General features: G+C 42.7%; 2 protein-coding genes across 5 annotated transcripts in view; both read right to left on the bottom strand.

Moving 5' to 3' along the window:
* Positions 1 to 5719, bottom strand: part of GGACT (gamma-glutamylamine cyclotransferase) — a 28292-nt gene extending 22573 nt beyond the window's left edge. Inside the window, exon 1 of one of the 3 annotated variants that reach the window (XM_080916668.1) lies at positions 5657 to 5719. Coding sequence is in view for 1 of the 3 variants with exons in the window: in XM_080916666.1 (XP_080772792.1) it covers positions 2057 to 2073 (17 nt within the window). In the remaining 2 variants the exon portion in view is untranslated. Of the gene's footprint in view, positions 1 to 2056; positions 2111 to 5392; positions 5480 to 5656 lie in introns of those variants that run through there. The other 2 variants (XM_080916667.1, XM_080916666.1) reach the window with 2 other exon arrangements.
* Positions 5720 to 12092: 6373 nt separating this feature from the next.
* Positions 12093 to 20642, bottom strand: part of TMTC4 (transmembrane O-mannosyltransferase targeting cadherins 4) — a 65392-nt gene continuing 56842 nt past the window's right edge. The window contains exons 17-18 of one of the 2 annotated variants that reach the window (XM_080917323.1): positions 14324 to 14393; positions 12093 to 13320 (exon numbers count right to left, since the gene is read on the bottom strand). In XM_080917323.1, coding sequence (XP_080773449.1) covers positions 13172 to 13320; positions 14324 to 14393 — 219 coding nt within the window. In that variant the 3' untranslated portion in view covers positions 12093 to 13171. The remainder of the gene's footprint in view (positions 13321 to 14323; positions 14394 to 20642) is intronic. The other variant, XR_013975046.1, reaches the window with a different exon arrangement.

Consider the following 20642-nt stretch of genomic DNA (forward strand, 5'->3'; position numbering starts at 1 on the left):
CTGAGTACTTTCCTTGCTTTCTGGCTCAAGACAGTCTAGATTCCTCTTGAATCTTATGTCCCAGTCTGGGGATAGCCATTTCTCCAAGGAACCTAATTTCCTTATTAGAAAATGGTGTTTGGATTTAGAGGGACACAGCTATTGAATTGTAGCTGCTCCTCCCTCTGTTGATGAGGCTCTGTTTTAGTTACTGTTCTACTGATGTGAAGAGACGCTATGACCAAGGCAGCTTATAAAAGAAAACATGTAAGTGGGGGCTGGCATACAGTTTCAGAGGGTTCATTTATGGCCATCATGACAGGAAGCATGGCAGCAGGTAGGCAGGTATTGCACTTGAGCAGTAGCTGAGAGCTACTGGCAGCAGGCAGAGAGAGAGACAGACAGACAGACTGGGCCTGGTGTGGGCTTTTTGAAAGGTCCCTAGCCCTTGCCTCCCCACGACACACTCCCTCCAACAAAACTATAGCTCCCAATCTTTCCTAAATAGTTCACCAACTAGGAATCAAACATTCAAATATATGAGCCTATGGGAGTCATTCTCATTCAAACCACCACAGGTACATGTCTATATCTACTTTTACATGTGCTCATGTTTGTGTATATTTACTTCTACATCAATGTTTCTTTGATGGATTTACATCAATATTCTCCAACCAATGTGTACTATAGGAGTTACTACAACTTCCTGGGTTTCTGTATTAACTCTTCTCTGACACTGACAAGCTTGGCTGTATTAAACTTGTATGATTGATCCTTCCAGATGTACTAATTTCCATTGTCCACCACCTCCATCTCTACAGTACAGGTCCCGATTGCCCACAATAGGGCATACCCCTGAGGACTCTCCACAAAAGGTGGGGGAGAGGAATACAATCGCCTCCCCTTACTGGTCAGGTTGCAAAAGGGCATTGTATGGGCTCTTGAGCAAGGGGGAAGGAGACCATGTGGTCATTCCTTCAATCTAACACAGCAGAATGTCTCACTAACTCATAGCTTCCAACCTCAATGTTCCTGCAGGAGAGAAAATGGCTGTTGACATTCCTGCCATATTGTTACATTCAAAGGAGTAGGAATGTAAAAGCAAAAGTGTTTCTAGCTGAATCAGGCCCCTTAGGTATTTCCTTGGAGCCTCCCCCCCCCCCCCCCCCCCCCCGCTTTTCCTTTGTTTCCCACACCCAGACACATAGGTCACTGAATCAAACAAGACCAAGAGCTAAACAGGATACTCAGTGGCAACTGCCAATTTTTGCTACTACAACTTTTTATATTTTCCTAACCAACATTCTGCATTCAGGTAGTACTGAAGACCTTACATAAATTTCTGGAAGCTGTTTAGGTTATCATCTATCTATAGATTTTTAAGTCTGGGAAATGTTACCCTGAGCATCCAAACTTCTTGGAGACCTAAATGGCTGCTACTTACTATATATTATTGCTTCTTTGTCTGGGTACTCTCTTCCCTAAAGGGCACCCCCCCCCAACAGTTTACACCTCCAAAAGTTTGCCCTTTTGCCTGTGTGAAAGCCTGGAACAGCTTCTAGCTTCAGTTCAGCTAGAAACAGAGAGCAAAGTCCAGCAATGGTTCTAACTCTGTGCTGATCCAACAGGCAGACAGGAAGAAGGAAAAAAACATAATGCAATATAAGGAATCAAAATATGGGGAGGCACATAAGTCTGCATAGAAAGACCACCTGTGGGAGCGGGTAGATATATTCTGAGCAAGCCTTACAACGTGACACAGAAGAATCCCCCATGTCTCTGCAAGGAACGTGACAAGAGCCACTACTTAATACAAGGTCTTCTATTTGTAGTTTATTATGGCAATGCAATTTCCCAGGAGTGTTCCAATGTCCTTCAGATTATACCTGCTTAGTGTTACTCTGGCAGCAGGAGCCAGTTGGGGTAGACACAAGAACACACACCTGGTGTGGTAAGGCATGCCTGAATCACAGCACTTGAGAACCCAGGTCAGGAGGACAGAATGGTTCAGACCAGCCTAGAAAACATGTTAGAGACCCTGCCTCAAAATAACTAAAGAAAACAGAAAGACACAGACCTTTGAACTAGCTGCATTGCACTTGACAGTCAAGGAAAGCCAACTGTTTTGAGTGCCTGTCCATGGTTCAGGCATCCCATCTTTCTGAACTTTAGTTACAGTACTGAAAAACAAGGCAAATAATGACTTCCATGTGAAAAAAAATAAGTGAGACTCTGGCTCACAAATACTGTTCATCGCCATCTGAAAGAGGGGTAAATCACAGAATAAAATGAAACAAGTAGCAGATAGAATCAAGCCTGGCATATAGCTGTCTCTAGTAAATGATAATTCCTTTTTAATTTACTCATTAATACAAGAAATCCATACACTGATTATCTACTTGACAAACAGTTTTATATCTGTATTTTGTTTTTATCAGACAAGGTCTCATGTAGCTGGCTGACTTCAAACTTACTAATTAGCCAAAAGTGACACTGAACTCCTGATTCCCCGATTACAGGTATGTGTTAATCATGCCTGGCTTGTAACTGATGTTCTTGATAATTTAACATTTTGTGCACATAAAATAAATTCTATAAAGTTCTTTTGACATTAATAATGGAACTGTAAGTGATGTGGCACCCCCCCCCCCAACTTCATAGCATTATTCACAATATCCACAGGATGGAATCCACTCAGAGTTCTGTAACCACATGGAGAACACCATGTCTAGTACCTGCCCATTTGTCACTAGGGATTTTGTCAAAGACCATACAATAAAAAACAGGCTGAGTAGCCCTTATCTGAAACCCATGGGACCAGAAATGTTTCAGATGCTGAAACTTTTCAGATTTTGGAATGACTTAATTGCACAGGCTTAAAGTCAAGCATGTCTAACTTAAAAAAAAAAAAGCTGAAATATAAACTGTGAAATTCAACACTTTTGTTATTCAGAAAAGTTTTGGATTTCAGAGCATACAACCTATGTACCTACACAAGGGCCAGTGGAGTTCAGAATTAGTCTTGAATTTGCTTGAGACATTTGTCAGTTAGCACAGGAGGAAAATGACCAGAGATTCTAGTAAGAGGTGGCAGACAACTCAGCTTCTGGAAGCCAATATGTCCAGTGTGTCACAGCCAACCAGAGAATGGTATACACAGCCTATCTACCTAGCTTCTTGCCTTAGGAAGCTGCTGTTCAGGACTCACTGTTAGACTGGCTGTGTATTCTTTGTTAAGTGTACCCTAGAAATGTGGACAAACCATTTTCCATTCTTATAAAGCAGATGTAATGATTTGGACAAATGCACAATGTTTGGTTCCTTTTCAGCTCTTACTTAAAACTATCTCAAAATGTTACCTTTTCCTACTCAGTGCTATGTGGAAGGCACTAGGGCCAAGAGGAATGAACATGGGGTAGTTCTTATCTCACTGGAGTCTGAAGTCCAGCGAAGGGTCAATAGTACATAAAAGTGGTCAAATAATGTGGAATTTAAGCAAGTGAGACAGATGCCCAGAAAGCATACCACCAGGACAAAGGGGGGAGAGACACACAGCTATGGGGGTGGGACAGAGTCAACAGTTTCCACCTGTTTGTAGAACTCCAAGGAGATGTATAGGTGGATCCAAACTGCTGCCATTCAAATGTTCCCTCTCCGGTGGTAGTGTCTACACATTCAAGTGTTAGAAAGTTAATCCACAAGGTAAAAGTGATGAGAGGAAGAACCCAGAGAGGTGACTTACAGTCTCAACACACCTGAACAGTTTTACTCAGCCTGTCTTTTCTTCATGGCATACAAAACTAGCAATGTCATTGTCCCATTACTCCAAAAATAGGTCACCCTCTCTACTCAAGGTTTGGCCCCAAATGACCTTTGCTGGATCCCCCAGATATCCTGATAGCACATGACCTTGTACTTATTTTAGTGATAATATCTATTGACTCACAATGCCGTATAAACCCAGAGACTGAACAACTGGCCTTTTCTGTCGAGGGAACATAGCAATACCACGGAAAGTAGCCAGTGACCACATAGTTCCAGGTGTTGAGCCTGCAGCCCAGTTTCATCAACAACACAGGGAAGCCTTTGATGAAGGATACATTTATTAGTCAAGATGGTGGGTGGCTAGCTCAGACTCTCTGAATAAAATTTCTAGTATTTACTGGCTCCAGATGGGGAATGTTCTAGAGAAGACTGCTAAGATCATTTGATGTTGTCCTCCTCCTGTTACTTCCCTGTGGGCCATGTCTCTCTTCAAACATGACAGCACTAGTCTGTAGGGCAGAGGGTCCTCTCCCCTAACAAGACCCTGGCCAAGGCCAATAGAGTCATCCCATGATGCTTTTCAGGCTTTGACAGAACGGGAGCTCTCAAAAGCTCTTACTAAATAAAGAGTAAACTTTTTTTGTTTTGTTTTTGTTTTTTTGGTGTAAGATCTTGCATATTCCAGGATGGCCTGCTTCAGCCTTCTGAGTGCTGGGATTAGTTAGACATAAGCCACCACACCTGGCTTAACCCACACACTGTCATCTACTAATGGCCACCACACACAGACATTAATAGGATTCCAGCCTACCACTTCACATAGAAGGCTGAATTCCACCAATGAGCTACTTTTGAAACCCCAACTTGGGTTGCCTGTTTTCTAGTGTTGGGGATCTAGTGTTGGGCCTTTTGCATGCTAAGGACATGCTTTGTAAAGTTCACTACTACTTTCAATAAAAAGTACAAAAATCCACAAATTAACTTTGCAAACTAGCTTTTAAAAGACAAAATGTCCTCTATTGGTGAAGTCTGACCTGCTTACTTGGGGACTTCTGGGAGAAGGTTCAGGAAAATGAGGTCAAACTGCAGGACTCCTTACCTAGCACGTCAATTACAGGAAACAGACCAGGAGAAAGCCTTCAGTAAGAGGAAAATAGCACATATATGTGCAAGACTTACCCCCACCTCAGAGGTCATTCCAACTGATTAAAAAATAGCCTTTATTTTTAACTCATGATTTCTTCCTTCAACCTACAACTCTTAAAAAAAAAAAAAAAAAAAGGCCCCTACTCTAATGTGTTTCCTTATTCTTTTAACACAAACCAATGAGCTTGGAGTTAAACTAAGTTAAAACACACACACACACACACACACACCTCTGAGGCTGTGCCGTTATAACTGGCTGATTAGAGATAAAGAGCAACAATAACTACGAATAGAATCAAAGGCAAGGATTGCCAAAGATCTAGGTGTTCTATTAACGGCTCCAAAGTAAACCCAGATCAGAAACTGACCAACAGAAGTTGGTTTTGGATTCCTATGCAGTTTTTTGGTCTCTTCACACATAAGTAACTCCTAAAATAATAATAAAACAAAAAACATTACTTTTGAAAACTGCTAGTCTCATTCCTTTAGAATCTTAAACTACCTGTTGGAGCCATCTGTCCCCCGAGAGCGAGCATCTGCTCTGCTCGGGCTGGCGACTGTGTCTACTCTGCTCGCCGCGGCCACAGCGTTCACAGCATGGGCCGTCCCTGCAGCTTTCCGGGGTCAAATGCGCGCTCCGCCCCGAGGGTTCCGTCCGGCGGACCCTGCGTCAGCTGGGAGACTAGCGGCCGACACTCCGCTGGCTGGTGACCGAGTCCCTAAGCCGCCCTAGGCTTCCCAGTCCCAGCCTGTCTCTGCGCCTCACCTGCACGGGTCAGGGCGATCACGAGGAGCGCGCCGGGCCGTGGAGCGGAAATACCCAGCTGGCCGGTGCCACAACCAAACCGCCTCGGGCGGCGCCCCCTGCAGGACGCACACCTGGCCACATGCAAATATTTTTATCCACGTGCAGATACCTATCGTGAGACCACCTTCCTCTGAAATGAAAGCAAGCTCCCCACCACCAGACACGGGCACAACCGCTCCCAACAGGTTCAGCTCTACATCACACACGCTTTGACTCCATGTTAGACCCAAGCACACCTGAGATTCATTACTTCAGAGATACTCATAAATACAAAATTGGAAACACATCCCTTCACACAGACACTGAGGTGATGCTAAGCTCAGATCTGAGGAAGGCTCCACAGGACAGAGTCATGCATCATCAAGGCATCACATCTGCTCGTACACATCCCTACTGGATACAGGTAACTGTAGCAATTCTGCCTACTTACCGACTCTTCTTAAAATAAAACTTGTCTAGGAGGTAATAGAAGCACTAGCTTTCCCCTATATCCTATCCTTAGGACTAAGAGGCAGAGATGTAGGAGAACCAAAGACTGAGGGCAACTTTCTGTCTAGAGATTTTCATCATGGAAGGATGTTCCTCATGGCAGAATGCAGACAGGCATGATGCTGGAGAGGCAGCCGAGAGTTCTGTGTCTAGATTAGGAGGTGAAAGCAGTGTCACAGAGATGGGGAGATGAGAGGTCCATTGTCTCCTAGAGACAGACCCATATGTCTACTTGTTTTTCTTTCCTCATTTCCCTTCCCTTTGACTTTCTTTTTCTTTTTTGGGTATGTGGCGTACTTGAAATCATCTTATATTCCTGGTTTTCAGGTAGCATCAAATGATGCTGAAGTGGTTGCATTTTAAATAGATGTCCAAGTCTATAAGAAACCTGACCAACTTTATAAGCCAACTTTAAAGAAAGAGGACCACGAAAAGAAAAATGGGGTCTTAAAGGAGTGTAGACTGATGTCTATATGCAGGTAAGGGCCAGCACTAGTTAGGTCAAGGCGATACATGATTGGACGGTAGAGAGTGGGGAGGGGAAAAGTTTTGGTAAGGTGGGAGAGAAGGAGGAGGGAGAATAAAGATGGAAGAGGAAGATAAACCATCTCTGTCAGCGCAGCTGAGTAGCCTTAGGTAGGTATTATTATTTCTAAAGGTTTCTATGGGTTAATTTGTTTTATCTAGGTGGGTGGTTTACATCTTTGTCAAATGGTTGTAAGCTTATTGTGCGGATGTATTGTGGATTGAGAATCTAACATGTAAATCTGATTGATAAATCACTGATTATTGAGTCATGATTTTACCGGGCTGTAGGGAACGTGACCTAAGTTCCTGGCTAGTAGAGAAGCCGCTGGGGTGAACAGTTCCAGCGCGGTGACCTGCGGCTCCGCACAGGAATCCGTAGCCAAAGTTCCAGACTAAAGGAGAGACAGCCAGGACAGGGCGGCTTATGGGCCGTGTAGAATAGTATCTGGGTCCATGTGTCATGTGACCCTAATGGTGCCGGCACTAGAGTGGGATAACAGGTTTTATTTTTACTGCAACAAAGGAGGACCTGGGAAGGGGAGAAATGGGGAGTAATAGGATATACATGGCATCAAAGATAGGTAAGGACGGGGAGAGGAGGAGTGGAGAAGAGGAGCCATCAAACCGTGCTATGAAAGTCTCGGAGTGACTCATAATGCGGCATGCTAATTTACAAAACTAAAACGTTGATGAAGAAAGTTAAGGGTCTAAGTATGCTTGAAGTTACTGCTTTACTGCATTCTCATTTCACAGTGGAGAAATTAATAAAACCAGTAATGGTCACATTATATTTTATTGGAAGCCACCGGGGCACAAAGTAAACAAGCAACTAACCCCAGGTTTCAGGTAAATATGGTGAGATTGGATTCATCGATCTTTAATAGTCACCGAACCTTAAAAATAATGCCTTATGGTATCTTAGTTAGGGTTTCTATTGCTGTGAAGAGACACCATGACCACAGCAACTCTCCTAAAGGAAACCATTTAACCGGGGCTGGCTTATATTTTGGAGTTCAGTCCATTACTGTCATGGTGGGAAGCATGGAGGAATGCAAGAAAACATGATGTTAGGTAGCTGAGAGTTTACATTCAGATCAGTAGACAGCAGGAAGAGAGTGAGCCCATCACCTTTGACACATCCTCCAGCAAGGCCACACCTCCAACAATGCAGCTCTCTGAGTCTATGGTGGTCATTCTCATTCAAACCACCACACAGGCAGGAAAGCTGACCCTGAGATCCATGGTCTTGTTCAAAAATTCTTCCAACCATATTACCTTGTTTGCTGAAGAGTAAATTCTACCATGCAAATACTTTTAACCTATTTATCTATCTAAATGTATGTGAGTACACTGTCACTCTCTTCAGACACCAGAGGGTGTCAGATCCCATTACAAGTGGTTGTGAGCCACCATATGGTTTTTGGGAATTAAACTCAGGACCTCTGGAAGAACAGCCATTGCTCTTAACCACTGAGCCGTCTCTCCAGCCTCCCTTGCAAAGACTACATCAGAATGTTTTTAGAATTTTTAATAGTGTGTATTCTCATATGTCTATGCATATGAAAATGTGTTTTGCTCATATGTCTATGTATTATGTAAACTTCCTCATACTTCTGTGAAAAGTTTTATTTCCCATTTTACTGATGAAGCTTGGTGGAAACAAAGAATAACCTCAGCATCTCACAAAAACAAAACAGACAACAAACAAACAAAACCCCTCACCTTAACAAAGCTTAAGAATCTCAGCAAGACAATTCTTTTTGTAAAGAGGGTGCACCAAAACCCAAATTAAGCTAGAAAGCATACCAGGGCCACTATGGCTCCCACTGATTATTCCAGACATGGTGATGAGTGAGTCTCATCCCACTGGTGGGAGAGAAGTCTCACATTCTTACATGATTGGCTGATCTCACCAGCAGAGTTACTGAGAGATTGTTTCTGGGTTACCTTTGTAGAGCTGCCATCACAAGTTACAAATGGGTTGGGAACTTACAACTATAAAGTTGGAGGTAACCAGAACATATAGAAGTGGAGGTCTGTGGTATCATTGCAAATTTAGTGCTATGGAAGGGACCGAGTTGGGAAAGGAACCGTGTTTCCCAATGTCAATCAGTTGACACAAGTACAGCAGTGAGGGAGCTCCAATGGCAAGGCACTTGCTAGGCAGGGTATCTGGCAGAGCCTTTGTTAAGATTCTAACCATTTAAATTCCCAAAGGGTGGTCCAGCAGTGGGTAAACACTGCTGCCAATGTGCATGGCAGATTACATTTCCAAAGGTAGCTCTCATTCCTCTCCATTGCCAGACTTTGTCTTCTCCCCACCAGGTAGGGGTGATGGAACAAGAGAGCAGGAACCAGGCTGGGTAGACCCTCAGACCTGGCTAAGCACCCAAGGATCTCTAGGTGGGCTCAGATATCCCCATGTCTGCCACCATAAGTTCTATTCCCCTTCCCTCCTCCCTCCCTTTAGACAGGATCTCACTAAGTAGCTAAAGTTGACTTGGAACTTGCTACATGACCCCAAACTCACCATCCTCCTGGCTTGCATCTCCACACCCAGCTTTGTATATCTACCTTAAAAATCTAACGTTCTTACATAACATCATAACACATTTAGCATTATCTGTAGCTTTTTTCACTTAAACTCAGGACTTATGCAACTTTTCCCCTAGATTCAGGTGGAACTATTTATTTTAGAATTCTTCTAGGTGATTATGTAACTCACATGGTCTCACAGTGGGAGTCACGTATTGATCCTAGTCAGCAGTGAGCTCAGCTTTCTGGACTTGCTGCCCAGCTAATGGTTTTATTCATTGCTGATCTTTGCTGGAATGAATCAATTAATTCATTTGGGACAAAAAACCCAAACAAAGGATGATTTTTCTAATCAACATTTTTTCAACATTTGTTATGAGTACCTCTGATTAATCCATCAAGAAGACTCATCTGCTCTGGCTGTTTGCTAATCCTGTGATCTTGAGAGGCATGCTGAGTCCAATTTTCTGACAGGTGTCTGAGTTGTCCACCCTGGAAAGCCTCAGTGAACACAGTGAGACTACAGCCTTTGTGGGCTTCCAATAACATTAAAAATTAACCTGACTGCAATAATCAGATGCAATAAATAATAAAAAGAGACAAGCAAAATCTCTAGGCTGGCGCATATATGTGTCTAACTATAATGTAGAGGCACACTGCCCAAAAGAACACAGCTACAATTTTTTAAATGTTACTTCTTACAGTATCGGGGCTCAGTCCTAGGATCTAGTACATGCTAGGTTGCCACTTTGCCACTGAGGTATAGCCACAGTCTATACAGATACGACTCTCAATTTAGAAGCCACAATTAAAGAGTAAAAATGGGAAACTAGTCACTCTGGCACATAGTAGGTATGGCAGTTTCAATGTTATCCATAAGCTTAAATGTTTGAACATTTGGTCCCTAGGTGGTAGCACTGTTTAGGAGGTTTGGACTTGCTCAAGGAGGTATATTACTGCCCACAAGCTAAGGTTTCAAGCCTTTCACTATCCCCCTGGCTTTCTCTGCTTTGTGTTTGCCATTGGAGATATGAGCCCCCAGCTTCTGCCCTGCCACCAAATCTCCACTCTGCCATAATAGACTCTATGTGGGACCGTAGATCCAAACAAGCTTTCTTTCTTCTGTAAGCTGTCTTGGCCATAGTGTTCTGATCACAATATAGAAGTGAGTAACCCAGCAGGCACTTACTTTTTACTGAATGAATGAGGGGGCAGATGTATTTACTGATGCTGGCTCTCCTCTGCCACAGCTGCTTGAGAGAGAGAGAGAGAGAGAGAGAGAGAGAGAGAGAGAGAGAGAGAGAGAGAGAGAGAGAAACCCACTCTGCCATTTGCCAATTATTTCAGTGTCCACTGAGGTTCTCATTTTATAAAACAAATCTTACAGCCCACTTTAAACTTGAAAAAAAATGGGTAGAATAATGTAAATGAATTACCTAGGAGATTATGGCAGGAGTACCAAGATGCTTCAATCAGCTCCAGGCCCAAGCAGGTTGATGTCCAAAGCTTTGATGCTGAGGCTCAGTCTTCTATATGATCTTTCAAGTCAGTAATTTGAAACCGTATGCAATGAACACACTCGGTAATATGAGAAACCAGAAGGCCCTATGAGGGGATGTGTGGCTGTGCCTAATGAGATGAAACCTAAAAGAACTTAAGCGTGCATGTAAGCTCAAACGAATCGGAGTGAGCAGGTAGAAAGCCCGCAGCAACACAGCTGAACTGAGAAACAAACCCAAGGAAGTGAAGGACTGTGATCAGACTTCCCATGTTTAAAAGCTGCTCCATCTGTCAATAACAATCAAAACATTAGAGTAAAAAAGCTTTCCTTTCCGTTTCCTTAGCTCTATGATTGTGGGCTTTAGACCAGTGGTTATCTGGGGGATTTCTCCTGGCCTTCAGAGTCAGACTGGGCCTATTGAGGACCAGCCTAATGGGCCAAACAGCAATAGTTCTCAACCTCTCTATTATGAAGACAGCCATTGTTGGACAACCTAGAAAGTACAGTGAAAAATCAATCCAAAACTGTCTCCCCCTCTCCCTCTCTTTCTCAGTTCTGTTTCTCTAGAAAACCCTTGACTAACAGCCTTTTTTTATTTTTAAACTTTGAGCCAAGGTCTCACTAAGCTGCCCAGTGTGGTCTCGAATCCACTCTATAATCTAAGCAGGCCTTGAATTGGAGATCCTCCCAAGTAGATACATACATACACACCACCAGGCCTGGTTCCTGTTTGCACAGTGATTCTTCCACTTACTTGATTTTTAATTAAAAGTGAAAGTTGTACTCTAAAATGTAGTATACAGAATCAAATCTATCAATATGGATCTATCATTGATCTCATTATTTGAGCTCCAATAACTTCACAAGGCCTATGACGGTTTTCCTTTGTTGTTGTTGTTGCAAATGTGACTGGAATTAGATGCACCTATGCATCAGGAAGGCAGTTTTCACAGGTTGAAGAGAGATGCTAAGAGCCAGCATAGGTGTGAGTGGCAGCACCCCACAGGCAGAGGGCTGCAGAGAACAGAAGGCAAATGCAAGCAGAACAGCAGCAGGCATTGCTGTGTCCTGACTGCAGATGCATCACAGCCGCAGCCTCATGCTCCTGCCGCCATGCTTTCCCTGCTACAACAGCCTGGACCCTGAGACTAAGCTAAAATAAGCCCCTCCACCCTTACGCTGTTTTTCAGGTGTCTTGTCACAGCAGCAGGAAAGGGATGGACAGTGGACCCTGAAACGGTATACCAGGTTTACTCATACACTAGAAAAGAGCAGACTCTATGCAAGGGCAGGGGAAACAAAAACATTCAACTAACTAAGAAGAAACCAGGACAGTGCATGTCAGTTTTTGTGATAATGTTTTACTGCATTAAGAAATTACAGAGATTGCATAAATTATGAGGTCAACAGTATATAAAGAACAAACTAAGTAAACAAATTGTTGAGATCTAATGTGGTAAGGAAAAAAAAAAAAACCCAATTTGTAAGAACACCACACAATCCAGAGGTATGACTTCTTTTGAAAGAGAATTTACATTTTTATATTTTCTGGATAAAGTAATGTCTGTCGTTACATCATGTGAGGTGGAAACCCACTTTACAGCTTAAAAAAAAAATGGAAACACATTATCTACACACAGATAGCCCTCTGAACACTGGAAAGAACAGAGACCAGGATGTTAGGTTGCCTAAAGTATGGCAGAGATACTCTACCAACACTGGAACATTATCCTGGGTGCTAACATCATACATGTTGGAGAATACATACACACACCAAAAGAGCATGGGAGTCCATACCTTCCTATGAAAGAAAACATACACAGATAAATATACAGATATTAAAATTATCCATTCTTCAATTATATATCCTGCTTAACACAAAAATGTGAATAAATAATTTCTTACAAACCTCAAGCTACACTGTTGCAAAAAGAGACTCAAAAAAAAAAAAAAAAAGCCCCAAACCTTGATTTACTCTTTCTTGTCATTAAATAAACATGCTAATATACAGACAAAGTAGACAGCTACGTAAGTTGTAGGAGGTGGCAAACATGTCTACGTCATTCCACCTCATAAGGACAGTCACACCCCAATGCAGTTTAACACAAGCAAAACTCACTCAAAATAATATTTTTTTCCTGTTTAGTTTTTTTTTTTTTTTTTTTAAAAAGGTTTCGTTTTTTTTTTTTTTTGAGATCTTTAGAATCACATTTGGGTTGTGTGAAAAAATACAATTTCAATGCAAAAATCCTATCAAGCATTCAAGAGTGTATTGCTGGTGCTATAATCTTTTTCATAGGAAAAAAATAACAGTAGAATAAAAATAATAAATGCCTGAGACTTTTAAATGGCTAAACATAAAGCACACATGAACAGAGGCCGCATGCACACACTCACAAACTCAAAACACCAGGGGAAGATCAGACATCTTTCTTCTGCATTTGTTCCAGCTTTCTCCTCAGAAGATTGTAGTTTTCCTTGGTGCCTACCGCCACAGGGTCAAGCTGCAAGGAGATCTCATAGTGTTTCTTGGCGGAGTCGAGGTGTCCCCAGCGGTGATAAAGCACAGCTGAAACGGCAGGAGACACGTTTGGTTGGAAGCGCTTCTGACTAGCTTGCAGGATTCCCAAACACACGCACAAAGAACCATTGCGGAGCCTTTACAGAAATCACTGTTTAAAAAAATATTGTTTGTACCGAAAGCTTTATTTATTGTAACCACACACCCTGGGGAGTGTACCCTGGGTCCTGCCCATTACTCATGAGTTTCTTCTTATTGTTAGATGGGATTCACGTGCTCCCAGAAATGTTATTACAAAAAGGGCACAAGGCAGTTTCAGTGCTGCTGTGAAACTTCTGCCAGTCAGCACTGTACTGAGCTCGGGCAAATGCCAAAGTTCAGTCCTTTATTATTGTATTCTTTATAAAAAACCCACCACTTATTTTATTTTTTAAAGATTTATTTATTATTTTTATTGTATGAACATTTTGCCTGCATGTACCACCTGTATGCAGTGCCTGGTGCCCATGGAGATTAGAAGATGTCAGATTTTCTGGCACTAAAGTTACAGATGGCTGTGAGCCTCCATGTGGGTGCTAGGAACCAAACCTGGGCCCTCTGCAAGAACAGCCAGTGTTCTTAACTGCTGAGCTATTTCTGTAGCCACAACCATTTATTTTAAATGAAGATGTCCATATGTCTGTGTTTTTAGGCTGAAATAGGGGCTCTAACCTAAGAATCAGACTGTAAAATGATAGTTACAATGAAGTGAGTGAATAAAGTGATTTGTGTAAGGAATGCTTTTCATGAGGTACAGGAGCATGAATGTGTGTGCTAGGCAAGCACTCTACACTGAGCTGTATCACCAGCCCATTTTAAAAAAAAAAATCATTTTGAGACAGGGTCGACTCTAGGGGCTGGAGAGATGGCTCAGTGATTAAAAGACAGGGTCAATGCAGTACAGGTTACCTTTCAAAAGATTACACACACACACACACACACACACACACACACACACACACACACACGTATGTTTTAATTTTAATATAATTTAAATTGAAAATTTTCTTACCCAAATTACCATGGTAACTTGCAACATTTGGATTTGCTTTAATTGCCTTGAGGAATAAAGCTTCAGATTCCTATAAAACAAAATACATGCAAAAGGAATTATACACAAAGCAAAACCAACCGTCTTACCTTCTAGCATCATTGTTAACCATCACCATATCCTTTCCAGAAACAGCCTTGCTCAGAAAAGGCTAGAGAAGCTGACATGGAAGGTGACAAGGGGTGGCAGAATACAGTGCTGACCAGACAGGGGGGAGATGGTGAAGCCTGTGAGCTCCACCTCACAGGTGTCTGGGATTTCACAACCTAATTTAGATGAACTGACTTAGGGTGCCATGAGGGAAGGGCGGAGACAAGGACCAGGCTGTCAAGGACACGCATGAAGGCAGCATGCCCAACCTGAAGTGAAGGCCTCATTGCAGACTCTCACGTAGGGGTATGAGCTATTTAATCTCCCCAGAAACCCAGAACACCCTTGCATCCCAGATAATGATGGATACCCCCACTCAAGAGCAATTAGCAAAGAGAATGAAGAAGAAATGGCCACTTATAATGTGTGACTGTTACCAAATACCCCTGTTGAGCATGGACTGACATTTGTACAGACTTACACTTCCTCTAAGTTGTCCTTAGTTGCGGTGGGGTCACCATGAAACAGGGTGAAGTAGTTTTCTACCAGACTGAGCCTAGATGTCACTTTCTGTCATGATGTCCAGAGATAGATGTGCAGACTGTGCACTAACATAAGCCCAGGTCACAATGTGTGTATCTCCCACATGTAGAGCCAAGCTCACTGCAATTGGCACCAAATGCTGAGCTTACACTACCCATGCTGTTAGACTGGGGACAATTTTGGCTCCTCTGAGTGGGCTTTCTGCCTCTCTGCCTCTGCATTTTCCAAAGTGCAAGAACATCAGCTTCTTTGCCATTAGCCCATGGGTATCCTGGGAAGTAGCGTGTTTAGGTGAACTACTCTGAACCCTCAGAACTCAGAGAAAATGCAGTCGTGTAGAAGTATTATTTTAAAGGGTCTAGATCAATCTGACATCCAGGTAGCCAGTTCTGCAACCCAGCTCCAGCAGGATGTAGACGAACCGCTTTTAGAGAGCCTGAGATTTATTCAACATTTTACGTAAGCTGCAGAACAAACAAACCAAACTGAAAGTTTATATGCAGCTGTGCTTTTTCGGGCGATTTCCGAACAGTCTCATGTAACACCTAAAACTAGAGAAAATGAAGAGAGCCAGATGATGAGACTTTAAGATGCTCTGCTGCCTCAGGGGAGTTTGCTGGAGCAAGCGGCTGGAGGGATGAATGTACTAGGGGTTCCTAGAAATTCGCATTTCCTTAAGTGATCAAATGTCAAGGTCATGGCTGTCCCTGGGTAACAAAGAGTTGGTGAGACCAGAGTAGACAGTGATACCAATTGCGGGCAGGGGCTTGAGGTTCACACATCTTTATGGAATGGCTACTCCTAATGGCAAGGCTGCATTTGGCAGGTGGACCAGAAGATCAAGTCTCCAAGGCTAGAAATAGAAACACTGCAGCCCGTCGAGAGGGGTGTCCCAGAAAAGGCAAGTCTGGGAGCAACTGATCGTGGGCAGGATCTGCTGCCTCAGGAGTGCTTGGGGCTACTAGACTGCATGCTTCAGCAGCCCTGGATTGTCTCTGAACCTAGGGATAAGCCTGAGCCTAAAGGTGTTCAAAGCCCAGGGCATGCTCATCTGTCCCATAAGCCCTGTTCAAGAAAGCAGTGAACTCTTTATCAAATGGTCCGTGGAGAGATCTGGATGGTTCTAGGCCCAGGAAATGTGCTGGTTTAGACCAATAAATAGATGTGACTATCACTTAAACTTAAGAGATTTTGTTTACCAACACAAAGGAAAAGTAACACTCTCTTCTAAAGCACCTCAAACACTGCCATTTAACAAGGGTTTAAGAGCTGGAAATGGTCTTGCAATTTGGCTCTTTAGAAGAAGTGGAAGACAAAATGCCACAGCAGCAGCAGGTCCTGAAAACTAAGGCTGTGCCCTCTGATGGAATGTCCTAAGGGCTGTAACGCAGGAAAGGGAAGGGAAACCAAGCACAGGAAGATGACCTTTCTTTCCATACAAAAAGGGTAACCCCAGGCTCAGAGCCTGTGTCTGGAGTAGTTAAGCAGCTGAGACTGAGTAAAACTTTCACTTTGTAGCTATCCTCTATTTCTAATAATGATATGCTATTTCCTTTTAAAACACGTTTGTCTGTGTTTAAAATATATTAAAGGGCTGGAGAGATGGCTCGGCAGTCGGACATATTAGTTGCATTTGCAGAGAAAACAGGTTGGATTCCCGCCACTCACATGGCTTCCAACAACCATGTGTAACTCCAGTCTGAAGGGATATGATGTCTTTTTCTGACCTCCCTGGTCAGTGCATCCATGTGGTACACAGACATAAAGTAAAAAGGTTAAGACATTTGGTATTTCCTTAAAGAAAAGCATCAGCTGAATGTGGTTGGCTCCCAGGAACTTGGAAGAGGATGGAAGAGCCCTGACCTGGGTTATGTAACAAAATATAGCAAGACTGAGTCTCTTAAATAAACATAAATAAATAAATTGTGCAAATAAACTGGGTAGAACTTATATGAGAAAAACCAAAGAGTTCTTAACAGTATGGCATTCAGAGTTTGGGAAACCACTCTCTCACTGTGGCCTCCTCTTAAACCCCAAAGCAGTGGATGAGCAATGCAAAAAGGGACGGCTGGGAAGTACCATGTGAAGAACTGAAAATCGACTTTGGCTCTCCCACATTAGCCCCAAACTGGAAAGCAGCATATATTTTAATGGGTTTAAAAGTGACCCACAGAGGTTCATTTAGTGATCATTAAGCTAACATCTTTTTGTATGCATGCATTTACCATTCAATAGATACAAGTCCCACACTCACGCATGTTCTCTTATTGGGCTGCCAGAAGAACAAGCTGAATTATGGACAGGTAAGTGACTGCTGTTGGGTGCTAAGGCTCTTGACTGAGCACTAGAACCACTCAATATAGCAGACATGTTTTTCTGTCCACCCAAGCTGCTGGTCATTTGGTCATTTCACAACTGCAAATATGAGACCCTGAATCTGTATCCCAGCACCCATGCAAACACTGGTGTAGTGTTAGAAAGGCAGGTAAGACCCAAATTGAGTCTTATCTATTTGAAGCTCCCATGAATGAGATGAGAGATCAGGGATTGATGCAAAAGCAAGAGAGGTTTATTAGTCCAGTGCACTGGGGTAGACTACATCCAGAGGAGAGGCGACCCCAAACCCTCTGTCAGTATAGTTTTTACACAATTAGTAATGGGTGGGTTACTGCGATGGTGACTAGGAATGCGAGGATTGGTAGGTTTAGTTGACTTTTAAATTGACTGGTGGCTGCTAATGTGGGTTGCATCTCAGGACCTATGTCCTAAATTTAAGAGTTGCCCAGATAAGGTTGAAGCACTCCATCCTGGAGGGTACAGACCACAAAAGCCCTTAGTGGAAGAGGGGAGCTGTAAGACCTTCAGTGGGAGGAGGAAGCTGAAAGGAGGCTGTGAGACTATAAAAGCCCTTAGGGTCCCTCAGGCAGAGACAGGAGGATTGCTGGATTTCTCAACAGTCAATCTAGTTGAATCACTGAGCTCTAGATTTAGCTCAGATTCTCAAAAACTAAGACAGCTAGTGACTGAGAAAGATACTTTACATGAGCCTCTGGCTCCAGCCACACACATATATGCAAACACATGCATGTGCACGTGTGGGTGCCCCCCTACCTTTATCCCTGGGCTAGAAGATGAGCCTGTCAATCCTGTGAGACACCATTTTCCCCCATTTCCCTATCTCTCTACTGATCTGCCCAGGGCTCTGTCAACATGCAGGACAGGACACCCTGCAGGCCAAGAACAAAAGATATCCCCCTTCTGTTGTGACAGAAAAGCTACCCAAATATTTACATTCCAAATCCTTAATTTAGGAAAAAAAAATGTATGAGATGCTGGCTCCATGGCTGGACTAGGCTGGCTGAAACCCTGGCTGGAAAAGTCTCATCGCATTCCCTGCTGGTAGCTGCCCAAGAGCTCAAAATGAGCTCCTTATTTCAGATTTCATTTTGTTTCCTTATCCTAGACTCAGGACACTGGCCTTGCCCATTAGGGTAAAAATATGTGCAGATGGTAAACCAATTATAATATTCTGTCACATGGAGTATTTTCTACTTATGGGATGGGGGGAGCACAATGTGAACAGGAAGCTAAACGAACCCTGGGCTCAATTCCCATAATAGAAATTGCACTTCAGAGACTGTAGGATGATAGAAAAATCAATACATGGATCACAGAATCAGCATCTTGAAGACTTGCTGTAGGTAGCTGGGTCAATGGAGGACTGAGTCTCCTGATCTGTCCTTGCCGACTCATCCTTCCCCCACGTAGAGGTATAAAAAAAATAAAATGAAACATCTCAAAAAGCCATTCTTTAGGACAAAAGCTAGAACTAAATATGTATAGTAACACCTATAAATTCACCAATATTAAAAAAAATGATGTTAGTTTATAGAAAATTAAACAAATAATGACATCTAATGAATACAAGAAAATGATACTAGAGAGGAATGAATTGATTAATGCAGTAGTAGGGGTCTCCAAATAATTCATTGGTACTGTTAAGCCTTAAATCGTATCCACAGCTTAGGGTGTTTAAAATAAAACATAGCTGTTATAATTCTGGAATAAAATATTAATATGAAATGTTAATATAATATTTTAAGTAATAACTCAAGTATCTACCAAATATCTAAAAAATTATCAGACCACAATTCTGAAATATTTCTTCCTCCAAAAGCTGTGGGACTGCTTTTCCAAGTGTTCCAAAGTATGTCTGTGTGAGGTGCCTAAGATATTTAGAAATAAATACCTCTGACTTGCCCCTCTCAAGGCTGATTCTCCTCGGGATGACTTTGCATTAACCAGCTCCTTCAATAGTACAGAGTGTAGAGTGTAGAGTGTAGAGTGTAGAGTGTAGAGTGTAGAGAGTGTAGAGTGTAGAGTGTAGAGTACAGAGTGTAGAGTACAGAGTGTAGAGTGTAGAGTATAGAGTGTAGAGAGTGTAGAGTGTAGAGTACAGAGTGTAGAGTGTAGAGTATAGAGTGTAGAGAGTGTAGAGTGTAGAGTGTAGAGTGTAGAGTATAGAGTACAGAGTGTAGAGTACAGAGTGTAGAGTGTAGAGTATAGAGTACAGAGTGTAGAGTACAGAGTGTAGAGTACAGAGTGTAGAGTACAGAGTGTAGAGTGTAGAGTATAGAGTGTAGAGAGTGTAGAGTGTAGAGTGTAGAGTACAGAGTGTAGAGTGTAGAGTGTAGAGTGTAGAATGTAGAGTGTAGAGTGTAGAGTACAGAGTGTAGAGTATAGAGTGTAGAGTGTAGAGTGTAGAGTGTAGAGAGTGTAGAGTGTAGAGAGTGTAGAGTGTAGAGTGTAGAGTGTAGAGAGTATAGAGTGTAGAGTGTAGAGTATAGAGTGTAGAGTGTAGAGTGTAGAGTGTAGAGAGTGTAGAGTGTAGAGTGTAGAGAGTGTAGAGTGTAGAGAGTGTAGAGTGTAGAGTGTAGAGTGTAGAGTGTAGACTATAGAGTGTAGAGTGTAGAGTACAGAATGTAGAGTGTAGAGTACAGAGTGTAGAGTACAGAGTGTAGAGTGTAGAGTGTAGAGTATAGAGTACAGAGTGTAGAGTACAGAGTGTAGAGTGTAGAGTGTAGAGTGTAGAGTACAGAGTGTAGAGTGTAGAGTGTAGAGTGTAGAGTGTAGAGTGTAGAGTGTAGAGAGTGTAGAGTGTAGAGTGTAGAGTGTAGAGAGTATAGAGTGTAGAGTGTAGAGTGTAGAGTATAGAGTGTAGAGTGTAGAGTGTAGAGAGTGTAGAGTGTAGAGTGTAGAGAGTGTAGAGTGTAGAGAGTGTAGAGTGTAGAGAGTGTAGAGTGTAGAGAGTGTAGAGTGTAGAGAGTGTAGAGTGTAGAGTGTAGAGTGTAGAGTGTAGACTATAGAGTGTAGAGTGTAGAGTATAGAGTATATAGAGTATGGGGTGTCCAGCCCCATGGACCTACAGTTCCCTAAAGTACACTGATCGAGGCCCAAACAACTTACGACTCCTGAAAAACTCAGTGGATGATGTGTGCATGTGTGCACGGGTCTGGAGGCCTCTTACATCCTAGGCAAGCCTTCTATCACTGAGCTATCTCTCAGTGCCAGAGTTACCATCTTATGATTTTCCCTGGTCAAAAGCCTCCAGGGCCTTGATGATGACATGTAATTCAGAGGAGAAACC

The sequence above is a fragment of the Micromys minutus genome (assembly GCF_963924665.1).
Source record: "Micromys minutus genome assembly, chromosome: 5".
NCBI lineage: Eukaryota > Metazoa > Chordata > Mammalia > Rodentia > Muridae > Micromys > Micromys minutus.